This window comes from Penicillium brevicompactum, assembly GCF_028827555.1.
Source record: "Penicillium brevicompactum strain IBT 35665 chromosome Unknown utg000007l_segment0_segment0, whole genome shotgun sequence".
Lineage (NCBI taxonomy): Eukaryota > Fungi > Ascomycota > Eurotiomycetes > Eurotiales > Aspergillaceae > Penicillium > Penicillium brevicompactum.
The window spans coordinates 1,553,494-1,568,768 of NW_026623210.1; the positions used below are offsets into that span (position 1 = coordinate 1,553,494).

At 48.8% G+C, this 15,275-nt stretch overlaps 5 protein-coding genes across 5 annotated transcripts; 3 read left to right on the plus strand and 2 right to left on the minus strand.

Moving 5' to 3' along the window:
• Nucleotides 1-470: 470 nt before the first annotated feature.
• On the plus strand, nt 471-1,897 carry N7506_011339 (pepsin-like aspartic protease; the record flags this gene model as incomplete). The annotated part of the gene is made up of 3 exons (XM_056960632.1): nt 471-815; nt 870-1,742; nt 1,811-1,897. 3 exons carry the CDS (start codon nt 471-473, stop codon nt 1,895-1,897), a joined length of 1,305 nt encoding a protein of 434 aa, XP_056806787.1.
• Nucleotides 1,898-2,082: 185 nt separating this feature from the next.
• N7506_011340 (NAD(P)-dependent alcohol dehydrogenase) lies at nt 2,083-3,441 on the minus strand (the record flags this gene model as incomplete). The annotated part of the gene is made up of 4 exons (XM_056960633.1): nt 2,083-2,118; nt 2,174-2,290; nt 2,348-3,220; nt 3,298-3,441. 4 exons carry the CDS (start codon nt 3,439-3,441, stop codon nt 2,083-2,085), a joined length of 1,170 nt encoding a protein of 389 aa, XP_056806788.1.
• Nucleotides 3,442-3,867: 426 nt separating this feature from the next.
• On the minus strand, nt 3,868-5,604 carry N7506_011341 (RNA methyltransferase, TrmH family; the record flags this gene model as incomplete). Its single annotated transcript, XM_056960634.1, has 1 exon — nt 3,868-5,604. The coding sequence occupies one exon, from the start codon at nt 5,602-5,604 to the stop codon at nt 3,868-3,870; it is 1,737 nt and encodes a 578-aa protein (XP_056806789.1).
• Nucleotides 5,605-6,023: 419 nt separating this feature from the next.
• On the plus strand, nt 6,024-10,710 carry N7506_011342 (uncharacterized protein; the record flags this gene model as incomplete). The annotated part of the gene is made up of 3 exons (XM_056960635.1): nt 6,024-6,326; nt 6,397-10,123; nt 10,229-10,710. 3 exons carry the CDS (start codon nt 6,024-6,026, stop codon nt 10,708-10,710), a joined length of 4,512 nt encoding a protein of 1,503 aa, XP_056806790.1.
• Nucleotides 10,711-11,379: 669 nt separating this feature from the next.
• Nucleotides 11,380-12,706, plus strand: N7506_011343 (uncharacterized protein; the record flags this gene model as incomplete). Its single annotated transcript, XM_056960636.1, has 3 exons — nt 11,380-11,590; nt 11,664-12,609; nt 12,634-12,706. The coding sequence occupies 3 exons, from the start codon at nt 11,380-11,382 to the stop codon at nt 12,704-12,706; spliced, it is 1,230 nt and encodes a 409-aa protein (XP_056806791.1).
• Between the last annotated feature and the right edge of the window lie 2,569 nt (nt 12,707-15,275).

Here is a 15,275-nt window from a genome sequence, read left to right on the forward strand (position 1 = left end):
GGTATGGGGGTACGTGGATTTGGCGTTAGCAGGTGATTTATCATGTACTTTTGTAATTCAAAATAGAGTTATTTCCTTGTTTTGCTTGGCCTCAATCTTGAAAGGCTTATCTTCCACTGAGCATGTGCTTTATGTGCAATCCTTGTTGTGATTCCATAGAGGGGACAGCAACCCCGCCCAGCTGGGGCCAGCTATCGCCGGAGTCCGTATCATGGCGCAGATCTTGAAACAACACTAATCCCAAGTCATATGCTATGACGAAATGCCAATATAAGTCGCCTCCAATAGTACAGCATGACCAAATGGCGCGCATCATGGATTTCTTCAAGAGCTAAATCTTGTTTCAACCCCTCTTCCAAGGTCTAGGTGGGCGTTGCCTGATACAACTTTAGCTTGCATATATACCAGGTCTGACGACCACTGTCCATTTAGAATTGCTTCAATCAAAGCCATCGTGCAACCAACCCATCATGGCGACCAGAATCAAGCTCACGGCGAACCCTCATTACCGGAAGTCCGGCACCAAGTCGTATCTCTACGCTATGCGGAAGTATCGCTTCACTCCAACCAAAGGCGGGCCATACTCCCTCGGAAAGACTATGGTGCAGTCCGGAAGACCATTCACTGATAAGCCGGTTGGAGGCCGCGCTCGCTTGCAAGAGGTGCTGCAGAAGAAAAGCGCCGACACCGACGAGATTGGACAAGTTGGCGCCGACGACGTGCAAAATGACTCCATGTACCTTGCCGAGATCGAAATCGGCACACCTGCGCAGAAGCTCAATTTGGATTTTGACACTGGCTCTGCTGATCTTTGGGTAAGACTTATACCGAGGTCCTTGCAGTGCGATGATCATGACTGACTTTATCAGGTTTGGTCCACGAAGCTGCCTTCCGAGACCTTGTCAGAGAACAAAAATCACGTTATCTTTGACCCGACAAAGTCGACTACTTACAAGGAAAAGGAAGGGTCGACCTGGAAGATCTCCTATGGCGATGGATCATCAGCCTCTGGCACAGTTGGCAATGACAATGTCACCATCGGTGGGCTGGTTGTCAAAGACCAGGCTATTGAAATTGCCGATAAACTCTCTGCACAATTTACGCAAGGTGCTGGAGACGGGCTTCTAGGTCTTGCCTTCAGCAACATAAACACAGTCAAGCCGAATGCTGTTAACACACCCGTCGAGAACATGATCTCGCAATCTGATATTCCCAAGTCAGCACAACTTTTCACCGCGAAGCTAGGATCGTGGCGTGACACGGATGAGCCCGATAAGGGAGAGTCATTCTATACATTCGGCTATGTTGATCAGGATACAGTCAAGGCCGCTGAAGCAGATCTTCACTACACGCCTATTGATAAGAGTCAAGGATTCTGGTTGTTCGATTCAGCGTCAGCAACTGTGAACGGGAAATCAATTTCTCGTGCTGGAAATAAGGCTATTGCTGACACTGGAACTACCCTGGCATTGGTTGACGATGAGACTTGCCAGGCAATTTATGGTGCCATTGAAGGTGCAGTCTACGACGATGAGAGCCAGGGCTGGATATACCCTTCCAATACAACTGCCGATAAACTTCCTGTGATAACATTCGCGGTTGGTGACAAACAATTTGTTGTGCAGAAGGAAGACTTGGGTTTTGCCGAGGGAAAGTCTGGCTATGTTTATGGGGGCATTCAGAGTCGTGGCTCTATGACCATGGACATTCTAGGTGACACCTTCCTGAAGGCTATTTACGCAGTAAGCAACACACCTCATTTTTTCAATAATCATTCACCCGAGCTACGTTTGCTAATGTCAGCTCATAGGTCTTCGATGTCGGCAATCTTCGGTTTGGCGCGGTGCAGCGAAAGGAGCTGCACCAGAATCTTTCTGTTCCCTCGGAATCAACATAGAAGAAATGTACAAACTTTTCTGATAAATTTGAATGCTAGTGAGACAAGAGCAGACTACCACATCTTGTTTATCGAACTTTCTTGCAAGAGTACAGATAGGATCGGGGTTCCCAGGTTGTGTTGTGGTTTCGTATTGATGTCAAGTGTTCCCGACCTCCAGTATGTCCTTCATCCAAGGCTCTAGATTATAGATCCGACCATTTGATGATAGGCTTAATGACCTGTGATAATATTTTGATTAGTGCTTCGTCCATCAAGTCCAATGGGGTCACATACGTTGCCAGTGTGCAAATCTGAGATAGCCTGCTCAAATGTGTCGGGGGTATAGATCTTGGCAAGTTTATCAACTGGGAACTTCCCTTGCTTATAGAGGTCAATCAGTTGTGGAAGAATCTACATGTTTGATAATTAGCGTTGACCAGCGAGCAAGAATCCGTGAGCATTACTCACCACTTTAGGGTTGCAGCACCCCTCGATCGCGCCAACAATACGCTTGCAGCCAGTCATGAGATCCAAAGGGTTGATGTTCATGGTGACACCAGGACGAGGCACGCCCACGAGACTGAGGATTCCTCCATGCCCCAGTGCTTTGACACCGGCCTCAAGTAAAGGCACGACGCCGGTGGTATCCAGAACACAATCAACACCTTTAGGAGATATTTCAAGTAAGGCCTGTGCAGCATCTGGGATAAACTTGGTGTTTAATGTGTGAGATGCACCGAAGGACTTTGCAAGCTCGAGCTTAGCATCAACAATATCAACAGCAATAATCGTTTCCACGCCCTGAGATCGCGCGGCGAAGAGTGCAGCCAGACCAACTGCCCCCATACCGAACACGACAAATGTACTTCCAGCCTTTGGCTTAAGTACATTGAACACAGTGCCGGCACCAGTGAGATATCCACAGCCCAAGGGAGCCAGGACAGCCATGTCTTCGACGGTTATTCCAGATGCAGCAGGAGACTTCACGACTGAGCGCTGATCAACCACAGCCAGCTTACTCATGGAAGACTGGCCGAAGAATTGCCCTCGAATGGAGCCCTTTCCATCAGGGAAGGAGATTGGTGAATCGGAAGCATGAAGACCGCGAGCACCAGCGAAGTTGATGTTGGTCATCTTGTCACAGAAACCATGTCGGTCTTCGCCACAAGGTGTGCATGTCTTTTCACAGCAGGAGCTAAAGCTGAGAAAGACTAGATCGCCCTCCTTGAGAGACTTATCTTCAACGTCGTTGCCAACGCGGCGCACAATTCCAGCACCTTCATGGCCTAACACGGCTGGGAAATCGCCGACGGGCATACCACCTTGTTGAACGACAATATCCTGTGAATTTTTAGTCTCATGTTTAATTTTGATGATATGGCAACGGTGGCTCAAGCCAGGACAAGATTTCCACGTACTGTATGACACAAACCGGTATACTTCATCTCGACTAATACCTCATTCGCCCGGACCTCATCTAGAACCACATCTTGAAGAACAAAAGGAGCCCCCGGCTTCTCCACAACAAAAGCTGTTGTCGGAATCTGTTTTTCGGGAATCATGGTGGGGGTCGGACAATATGTGGTGTTATACGTGGAGGTAGATAGAGATGAATATGGGTGGACACACGAAGAAGGGTGGGAAAGAGATGAACCGCGGAACTTAGAGTCATTAGGGAGCTGACAGTTTTATAGACGATCTCAATTTTGTGATCATCTGGACTATCGAAAGACCCGTCTGTTGTTGCGGGCCTTCGTACGGGCCTTACCCCACAGGTCCGACTTATCGGTAATTACGGAGTAGTTAATTCGATCTGATGGCTCAGCTGGATCTAGTTACACTATACTGTACATCCTTGCTTTTGCATCGATGATAGCCATTCTTTGAGAGGCACGACAGGTCCCGAAAAATCAGAAACTCCATTCTATGCAGCATAGTGTACAGGTATCTTGTAAATGCTATATTACATGTAAATTACAGTCAATCGATCACCACATCTTCTCCTTGTTTGGTTTCCTTTCCTTCTTGACGGTTTCCGCCACGGCGAGTGGAGTTCGTAGGAACTTCTCCATCAACAGCGCAGCAGCAACGCTGACATTCAGACTGTCGATACGGGCTGGGTCCGATGCAACACCCATACCTGGGGTATGGCGAGCGCCTGGGATGCTGACCGTTGCATTCGCGTGTGATTTGATGTGTGAGCTTAGCCCAGAGCCTTCACTGCCCATCATCACGACACTGGGCCCGGTAGCAACAGGAAGCTTTTCACCTCCCAGATCACCCTCGGCTGCAATGTGATTTAAGTACACGGAGTCGGGGCCTGGCGCATCAGCAGCGTAGAACCGCCACCCATTCTCCTTGGATCGCTGGATGAAATCAATTTCATTCTTGACATGGAGGATTGGCATGTTCTCAGCAGCGCCAGCAGAAGCCTTGATGGTGACGGGGGACAGGGGCGCGGAGTTGCGGCCAGCGAGCACAATGGCATCGATTCCTAAAAAGTAGGACGAGCGAATGATGGCACCCATATTTCCGGGGTCAACAACGCCATCCAACAGCAAGGCAACCGGGTATCGATGAGGTTGATCTTCACGCGGGGGCGGGGATGGGTGGTGGATTGGGATACGATCATCAGTGCCATTAACCGCAGCTTCTTCCCGAGATTGTGGCGCAAGTTCAGCCCGGAAATACTCCTCGGATATAGATGGCACTGCATGGAATGCACGCACAGGTAACTTGGGCAATGGGGAAGCTTCCAAAATGCACCCATTGTGAGGTCGCCCGGCACTCATCTTGTCCATCAGTCGATCCCATCCACCAAAAGCCATCTTGACAGCAATGTTCTTTGACAAGGCTATCTTTCGAATTGTGACCTTCGCGGCATTCAGTTCTTCCTCCGCTCCTTGGTAGACATAGAGCTTGTAGATTTGACGACGGCTGCAGCGAAGCGCAGCCTCTACGGCACTGGTACCGTAAATGAACTCCGATGCAGGTGTGGTATAAGGAATTGTATCTGGGACCTTGACGTTCTCTTTTACCCGCTCCGGGGTTTTCTCTGTAACTCGGTGGGCTCTGGATTTGGATGGTTTCTCCCGCGGTTCCTCTCTTTGAGGACTCTCTCTTTCGGGTCGTGAGAACTTGGAGTCGCGTGATCTCGGTGGAAATCGTAATTGGTGCTCGCGTGGAAGGGCCCGGAAATTGCCAGAGCGAATGAATTCATCCTCATCGAACGCATCGGTGGGTGGTCTTTCATGTCGTTCACGCCCAAAGGGCCGAGAAGCATTGCCTGGTCGTTGTTCATCTTGACGGCGATTCGATCTGGAATTTAGCCAGGTTGGCTGATTTTCATACTTGCGTTCGCGCTTGTCGCCTCGTGGCTGCTGTGATTTGTGGCCATTGCCAAATGTTTGCTCCAAGCTTGACTCCTCTAATTTGTCGCTTAGTCGCCCTCCGTAATTCCCTGCGTATTTGGGACGAGAGTTCCTGGCAGCGCTGGTATCGTTTGATTTCCCGTATTGTCGTGGAGCGTATTGCCCCTCGTATTGTCGTCCACGTCTAGGGGCAGTGTTGCCGTGACGATTTTCCCCGTCATTTGCTTGCGATCTCCGAATTCCGCGGCCAATTGCTGAATTCAGGGAGGCATTTCTGACTTTCAGTGACAAGTGAGATATCCCCAAAGTACTTGAAGCACGGGGACTAGCCCTTGAGATAATATTGAGCATCATCTCGAAGCTCACAGTCCTGACTTTGCTCCTCGGATCAGCTTGAGAAATTGATTGCGCGGGTGATTGTTGATCCGTTATCGCGCGTTATCGCAGAGCGCGGGTTTCGCGTCCTCCAATCGAGAGTATAGCTCGTCCTCTCGTCCTCGCAAGCCTCACCTTTCTTTTCTTTGATACCCAATCCTCTTTGAATCCTCCACACTTTCTTTTTGTTTTTAGAGCTTGATCCGTGAAACCATATTCCAACAAACAGACAGAGTTGCTGTCACTTGTCGTTCACAAATCCGATACCCTCTCAATCTTCACTTGACTTGATCTGCATCCCGTCTGAGCTCGCCCCGTAGCAATCGGCCGCATGGGCGGGGAAAGCAAGCATTGTGCCACGCGTTTCTTTCTCTGCTGCTCATGCCCAGCCCGTCAATATGTCTCAATTGAAAGATCCAGCCAGCATCACGAGTGATGTCAATCCGGATGCGACGGTACTACAGCATTTGCTGAACAAGTCGCGTGTCATAACTTCTCCTGCTCTCGTTGTCACCATGCCAGTCTCCAAACATGGCTCATTGGAGTCAACAGAGCCATCATTTCAGGTCATTGTCCCAACGATAGCGCATCCTGAGCAATATGACTATCTGCCAGGTCATTTTGAGGCTCTCCGCATTCTAGCAGTTGACATGCACGAACCAAAGTTTATTGTCAGACTCAAGAGCGGCGAGCGCACAACAGTGAGTGATAGCAATGAACCAACAGGCATTCCAATCCCCATGCATAATCACTGACTGAGTTCCACAACAGATGACCGCGGAAAAGTTGATGCGGCTATCGAACGGACCGCAGGTGATTCGTGAGTTCATTGATGGCTCACAGAGCCCCGATCCTTTAGCAATGAACTTTGAGTCCAAATCCAACCTCGCGGACGCCCAAGGAGACGCAACTCACGACTCTGGCGGGGAGCTAGAAACAACAATTGGGCTTGCTCGGAACCGCCAGCGGCGACGCGGAGCCGCAAGCACCTCATTCGCTCATTTCTTTGACCCGAACACCATATTTGAAGATGCTGTTGAAGAGTCTAGCAGCGAGGAAGATGAAGATTCTCCGGAGTCAACTGCAGAATCAAGCATCGAGCTTGGCTCTGACTCGGAGGAGGAAGTTCGGCCAAACACCCGCCGGCACCTGAAGAGAGGAGTGCGAAAGACAAGGTCGAACCTCCGCGAACTATCCGATGATACTTTTGCTTCAAACCGAGCAACTCGATCCTCAGCGCGCACGAGAAAATCTACCCGGCACAATCTGAGAGAGCGACTAGAAGATGACGACCTTTCGGAAGTTGAAGTCGTGAAACCAAAACAGAAGTACTCTGGAGCCAAAGAACACTTCATCGAACTGCCTGAAGATGATGCCTTCCGAGCATCTCATTCCGAGAACTGTTCTCATTGTGGCAAGTGGGAGGAAGAAGACTCGGAAGAGGGTCCTTTGATTTTCTGCCAAGGTTGTACTTCCTCTTATCATCGCGATTGTCTGGGCAGTCGACGAAACAGGAAGCATCTGGTGACCAAGATCGCTCCCGGAAATTTCATCCTTCAATGTGCCAATTGTCTGGGGCTCAAGCACCAGAGCCATGATATCCTACCTCATTTGGGTCAATGTGCCACCTGTGCAGAAGCTGGACCCATGTCAATGCCGTTGCGAAAGTCACACACCCCTCAAGAGGAACAACAATTGCGCGAGCAAAATGGGGGAATAGATCCGGTCACAGACGTGGACATGTCTCGCGTGAACAACGTCGAGAATGTTCTCATAAGATGTGTCCGCTGCAAGCGCGCTTCCCACGTTGAGCATCTTCTGTCGGATCAATCGCAAGACCGTTCCGATATCAGCGCTGAGAGTTGGCGTTGTATTGAGTGCCATGAGGCTCCATCCGAGACCAGTCCGATCGAGGTGATAGTCGCATGGAGACCGAAGAACGCTGATGTCAAGGTCATTCCCCAACTGGTTGAGATGCTTCCAGAGACCGAGAAGGAGTACCTGATCAAATGGGCCAAGAAGTCGTACTTCCGTGTCGCTTGGATGCCCGGAGACTGGGTGTGGTGCATGACTCCTTCCAGGATGCTCAAAGCGTTCCTCGAATCAGCCAAATCAAACAACCCAATCATGACCACAGAGGAGGCTGTGCCTAAGGAAAACCTGCTTATTGATATTCTGTTTGACGTCGAATACATCCGTGAACCGAAGTCCGCTAAAGAAAGGGCCAAGCCCGAGTTGGTCAAGAGCGCCTTCGTCAAGTTTCAAGGTTTGCCTTATGAGGACACAGTGTGGGAGGATCCACCTGAGCAAAGCAACGTCGATCAATGGAACGCTTTCAAAACCGCACTGGCTGACAAGGTGTATGGAGAGAGCATTGAATTGCCAGACATCAAAGCCCTCAAAAAGCGGCTCAAGGAAGCCCGTGCACAGAATTTCGGAAAAAAAGTTGTTCTCGAATCCCAGCCGAAGATGCTGGTTGACGTAGAACTCATGGACTACCAACTGGACGGAGTCAATTGGCTCTATTACATGTTTTGGCAAAAGACGAACGCCATTCTTGCTGACGATATGGGTCTCGGTAAAACTCTCCAGATAATCGGCCTGTTTGCGGCCCTCATCGAGAACTTCGAGTGCTTCCCCTTTCTGGTCGTCGTTCCCAACTCCACTGTGCCCAACTGGCGCCGAGAAATCAAGAGGTTTGCGCCAAAAGTGCGTGTCGTCACATACTTTGGCAGTGCCTGGGCCCGCGGAATGGCCGAGAGCCATGAGATGTTCCAAGATGGCGAATTGTGTTGCCATGTCGTGATTGCATCTTATGAAAGCATGGCCGACCAGAGTTCCAGCGGAGTCCTTGGCAAAATCCCGTGGGCTGGGCTAGTGGTTGATGAAGGACAGCGTCTCAAGAACGACCAAAGTCTGCTCTACAACCGTCTGAAACGCATGAAGTTTGGTTTCAAGGCTCTGCTCACAGGAACTCCTCTTCAAAACAACATTCGAGAGTTGTTCAACCTGATCCAGTTCATCGATCCGACGAAAGATGCCGAGAAATTGGAAGAGCGATATGGAGGAGATCTCACCAAGGACGACATTCGTGAACTCCACGACATGATCCGGCCATGCTTTTTGCGCCGTACCAAGGGAGAGGTTCTGCCGTTCTTGCCTCCGATGGTGCAAATCATCATTCCGGTCACGATGTCGGTTGTGCAAAAGAAACTGTACAAATCGATTCTTGAGAAGAATCCCACGCTTATCAAAGCCATCTTGAAAAAGAAAACCGGGCAAGTGAAAAGCAAGGACAGGCAGAACTTGAACAACATCTTGATTCAGCTGCGCAAATGTCTGTGTCATCCGTTCGTGTACAATCGGGACATTGAGGAGCAAACTCTCGATTCTGAGCTTGCCCAACAGCGTTTGGTGGAAGCTTCTGGGAAGCTTCAATTGTTGAAATTGATGTTGCCTCAGCTTGAGCAAAGAGGCCATCGGGTTCTCATCTTCAGTCAATTTTTGGAAAACCTCGATATTGTTGAGGATTTCCTTGTTGGTCTCAAACTTGAGTATTGCCGATTGGACGGCCGGATGAATTCGAGCGATAAACAGAAGCAGATCGATCGTTTCAATGCGCCGGATTCACCTGTCTTTGCGTTCCTGCTCTCGACGCGTTCGGGTGGTGTTGGAATCAATTTGGCCACTGCAGACACTGTCATTATCATGGACCCGGACTTTAACCCCAAGCAAGACATGCAAGCTTTGTCACGTGCTCATCGCATTGGTCAAAAGAATGTCGTTCTGGTTTTCCATCTGGTCGTGCGTGGGTCGGTAGAGGAAAAGATCATGCAGAAGGGCAAGACCAAGATGGCGCTTGACCATGTTCTTATCGATCGGATTGAAGCAGATGAAGACGAGGAAGATCTAGAGTCGATCCTCCAGCATGGTGCTCAGGCTCTGTTTAATAACGACGACTCGGCCGACATCAAGTATGATGCTCAGTCCATTAGCAAGCTGCTAGATCGAAGTCAGGCAGAGAAGGCAGAGGAGAGTGCTCAAGAGGGTGATGCAAACACCAAGAGTGAGGGCCAATTCAACTTCGCGCGGGTGTGGCAGATGGATCGTGATAGCCTCGAGGAAGTGGCTGAAACCGAAGAGGCACCAGTTGATGTGTCAGCGTGGGAAAATATTCTCTTGGAACGTGAACGTGAAGCACAAGAGGAACTCAATCGCAAAGCTGAAGGTCTGGGTCGTGGCAAACGCAAGCGTGCTACAATCAGTTACAACACCAAAATGCCGGCAGACGACGATGACGACAACGATGAGGCAGGTCCCAGCAGCCCTCTGAAGTCACCACCTGCAAAGATGCAGAAGACCACTGCCGATCATGAGTACAGGCAACCCGAGGATGAGGGAGAAGAAACCGAGTCAGATCCTGATGCCACTCTTGACGATAACGTCGCTGAGCTGGATGAAGACCCCAATGCTTCTACGGAAGTTACCCAGCAGCCACGTAAGTTGATCCACGATGCGCAATTTTAGAAATCAATGTTTGTTTGATCGGTGCTTTTTCTTTACTCTTAATGTATTGGGGTTCACTTTACTGATTCATTTAAAGCTACAGCACAATACTACCCAGCCTGGTTCGATCGTGCGCCGCGGCCTATCTCGCCCCCTGTGTCTTCCCCTCCGCCCACCGACGGCAGCACTGATAACTACCTGCGGCCCTGTGAAGCTTGCGGAAAACCCCATTTGCGTCTCAACTGCCCCCTATACCTTGCCGGGTTCGAACTCTGCGGCCTCTGCGGCAACGCCCATTTCGCAGGAGGCCGTCGCAATTGCCCCGCCATGAGGTCGACTCACCATTGTCGGAAGATGATAGAGGCGCTCGCTTTGAGCAACGATGACCCCGTCCTGGTAGCCAAGGCGCGTCGGCTTGCCCAGGGCTACATCGTCGGGAACAACGCTGTAGAGCGCCGCAGAGTCGCACGAGAGGCAGCGGCTGAAGCAGGCACTCAGACTTCGCCCGCTCCGTCCTCATCCAAGCCAGCGGAGGATAGTGGGGCCACTGATCCAAGCCAGCTTCTTGAATTGATTTGACCTCACGGTGTCAAGATGTATGAATATTGCCTATGTGGAGAAGGAGCTTCTTGCTCCAGATGAATGAAGGAAACAGAGAACACCAACAAAGGAGAGATCAGTGAGATCTGGCGTTTCTTTTTAAAGCGAAAGATACCCATTTTGATTTTGTTTTGACAGCGAGAATGAAAGTTTCAAATTCCAAAAAGAAAAAAACCAATCGCTGGCGTGAATCCAACGGTAGTCAATTGATCGGCACATCAGGTAAATTGCAGCGACAACTTGGATAAGCCGAGGGGCTTCAAACAGGATTTGTGATTATGGCGAACTGACGGAATGTTCGTTTATCTAATCATAAAAATAAAGAAAAAAGAAGTCACTTGGACCCTTTCGAACATGAAACTTGGTAGCCCTAAAAAGTACCAGTGATTCTGTCAAAAACACTGAGTGCCGAGTGAGTGATCAAATACCCATTTTGGGCGGAACACTGTGCTCTTGTCAACCCACTATGCAACTACCATGCAACTACCATGCAACAAGACTTCTGTAGGCTACACGACATCACTAGCAACCTCATATGAGAAGGGAGACAATCATGTGGAACCTTCTTCCTTTCACTCTTCGCCCTTCGTCCATCTTCCTCATCCATCGCTCAAGCATAAATCCATCAAATCGCTTATCCTATCCATCATGAAACGCAACAAAAACCACCATTCTCGCATGGCACAGCTTGTGCGGTCTTTGGAGACAATGAAAGCAGGCTTTAGCGCGACAATGCATGCCATTGAGACGTTTTCCCAGACCACCCACGAGTTTGCGAAACTCAGCATTGCAGATAATGCCGCATATGCTTCTAGCACAAGACCTTCCACCCTGCAACGAAGCGCAGGTCATCGCAAAGGTGCGAGAGTTGATTTACGGATTACATACAACGAACCCCAAAAAAGAAACTGACTGACAAACCAATCATGAAGTACTGAATTGGTCAGCCAAAATCAGGAAATACTATCCTCATCCTGCTGCCGGCGCCCGAGTCTTCAAGAATAGCGGGCTCTCTCTTGGGTCTGAATTGCTCTTGTCACAAGGAACCCACGGAGACGAGAATGCAACCCAGCTTGAACATTTAAACTCGACGAGGAAGGATTCCTTAGAAGATTCTTGCCATACCTCGGAGCGCCCAAGGGCAAATTTTGGATGTCTTCCTGATGGTGCTTCACTTGGGATCTCAAACCATTCAAATAAAGAGAAAGAAAGAAGAGCCGAACAGGACGGCGCGGACTGTCAAAAAGGTCAACAGAAGACTAAAGAGAAACAAGCAGCATATGCCCGAGAGCATTACCTGAGAAACAAAGAGAAAATGAAGTTACAAATTCGAGCATACAGGCAGAAGTATTACCTGGAAAACAAAGCCAAGATCGCCGCACAAGGACAAGAATATCGACAGATAAACAAAGCCAAGATAAGGGAATATCAACGAGAATATCGACAAAAGAACAAAGCCAAGATAATCGCACAAGAACGAGAAAACTACCATAAGAACAAAGCCAAGATCGCCGCACAACGACGAGAAAGCTACCATAAGAACAAAGCCAAGATAAGGGTACAACGTCATGAATTTCGACAGATAAACAAATCCAAGATAAGGGAATATCAACGAGAATATCGACAAAAGAACAAAGCCAAGATAATCGTACAAGAACGAGAATGGCGACAAAAGAACCAAGCCAAGATCGCCACACAACGACGAGAGAATCAACAAAAGAACAAAGCCAAGATCGCCGCACAAAAACGAGAATGGCGACAAAAGAACAAAGCCAAGATCGCCGCGCAAAAACGAGAATGGCAACAAAAGAACAAGGCCAAGATCGCCGCACGACAACGGGAGTATCGACAAAAAAAGAAAGCCAAGATAGTAGCATAGTAAATAATATTGTCAGATCCCAGCCACTCGAATCATCAAGAGAAGAAGAAGAAGAAGAAGAAGAAGAAGAAGAAGAAAAAGCAAAGATACAAATAAAGGAAAGTTGAAGAAAACCAGATACAGAAGCTCTACTTGCTACGTGCGGGAGTATTACCAGAAGAATGAACTGAGAATCTGAGGCAGTAGAGAGTACCGCCAAGGAATAAGGATAAGACAAGATTCAACTATGGTGCCGCACACATCATTGGAACCTTGGAAGATAGACCCAATACCCACCGGGCAACGCTCGGGGGCTTCGATACCCTGATAACCATATCGGAACCCTAAGTCATTTCACAGAAGATGCTGTAGCAACTGCAACCGCAGAAGAGAAGAAGCAAGGGAGCGGAAATTTCCTGAAGTGTGTAAACTCATAGGTAAATACGGAGTGCATTGAAAAAGGTCGAGATATATAGCATTTGCTGACCCAGGGTCACGTTGAGTTAGCTTTGACCGAATGTTCATACCTTATCTTAGGACGCAACCCCTACCTAGGTATCTATCAAATTTGATATCAACGCAGTGAAAACCCCGGCGTACCCAGGCTGGAGCTGGAATAACTGGCGAGACTGGAAAGACTGAAAAGACGAGGAAGACGGGATCCGAGCAAATCGGGAATGTGGGCCTGCTGATCCCTTCACTCTTGCCCTAACGTCCGAAGGCAAGCTGGAATCTGAAGTTACTGCGACTGTTCCCACGACATCAGTATCCAGCCTGCTCAAACATTATGTATATGGTAGAATACACGCAGCTGGATCTTGACAAAAGACAATATAGTAGCTTGTGCTGATCAGACACATACAGTCTTACCTCACAAAGACAGGGGGAAATTCGACTTACCACCGAAGCCTCGTCCACCGCCCAGTAGCGCCCTGAGTAAACAGACAAGTCGGCCGCTTTGATATTTGAATTGACAGATCCATGTAAATATATTAATTTGACACGTTACATCAGGGTTCGGTAGAGAGGCTCCAGGTCTAGGCGGAAGAATTGGTAGTCGTGCTTCGATCCGACAGATTGCCCTTTCCGCTCGGAAGTCCGAGAGACCGATTGATCAACAACCTTCGCGAATGCGGCACCATTGTAGGGTTTTACTATAGATATAACACGTTAAATTTATAATCATCGTGATCAAAACTCACTTTCAGTCTCATTGGACAATCAAAAATTCCGCCCTTCAACGCCCACATGTCGAACGACCTCGTTACTGGGAGCTCCCGCGGCCTTGGCCTCGAATTAGTCAGGTAGCTCGCTGCTCATTCTGAATACAGAGAGGGCACGGTGTTTGCTACTGCGCGAACATATAGCACTGAGCTGGAAGAAGTCATCGCATCAATAAAATGCTCTGTTATTTTCATGCCTTTGGACTTGGCTGATGAACAAATGATTGTGTTGTCGGCAGAGAAGATCAAGGCAGTACTGGCAGGGCAGAGCCTGGATATCTTGATCAATTCTGCTGGTGTACATAGTCAAGCGTTCGGAACGCTGGCTCTCATATACTAGCCCTTCTTCTGTTGATTGATGTGCCCTGTTACCTCGGTATTGCATCGCTGATATACTAGGTCTGACCTCGACTATCAATTGTCAGTCAACGTAACGGGCGTGCACAATGTCCCGACAGTAACTTCCACTGATTCAGACAAGTGCATCCAAGAAATTGATCAGCATGTAGGTCACTTCAGCATCCTGTCCATTGTTGAATTCGCTTGGCCACCAGGTGCTAAGGTATCAATATACAATTCAAGTATATTTGGTTCCATGACGCAGGCTCGGGAAGTAGGTAGGATATGCCCCCTGTCCAGCGTACAAAATTAGCGAGGCTGCATTGAATGCTTTGACAATACAAAACGCCTATCATACGAAGATGAGGGATTTGTCCTCATGGCAGCGAGACCCGGAGTAGGTCCAAAATGTCCATCTGATTTGCAATTTGAAATATTAACGGATCTACCAAGTGGCTAAAAAGCGATACCTATGGGCGGGCAAGATGCGGATCTCACACTTTCACAGGGAGCGGAAGCAGTACTTGACATAGTCACGACTGCTGGCAGCCGGCAAAACAGTAGCTTCAAGAACATTCGTGTCCCAGGATGTGAGAAGTACGATGGCCATGATGTGCCCTGGCGAGTTTCACGCTAGGCCCTCCCTCGAAATGTTTCTCTTTTTCCGGCCACATTCATCGATTAGCATACAAATTGGGAACCAGCCCGATTCATGTGCTGCCTTGGAAAATCATTGGGACATGTATAGACTTTTACTTTTCATATTATCTCTCGTGCAGAATGTCCAACTCGTAGACTCGGTCACTATCTCGGTCACTTCAATGGAAAAAAGAGCCAGAGCATTTCAGTCAAGTGATCGTGTGCTATCATTGGTCGGCATACTTGATGAGCTGTTAATCCCTAATTGCTCTATTTTGTCAACGTTCAGGACGAGCTGTATGCGATATCGTGCGGAGGAACAAATTGACCTAGTTAATGGGCCCTGGAACAACGTCAACTTCTCGAGCCTCCAATCCAGGTCCTTCTCACACGGCTGTTGCCCTGCATCCAACCCATGAGCTCATAAAAGTATGATCCAAAGCCGACAGTCCTACCCAAAAATGGTGCAATATACCTCGGTCGCC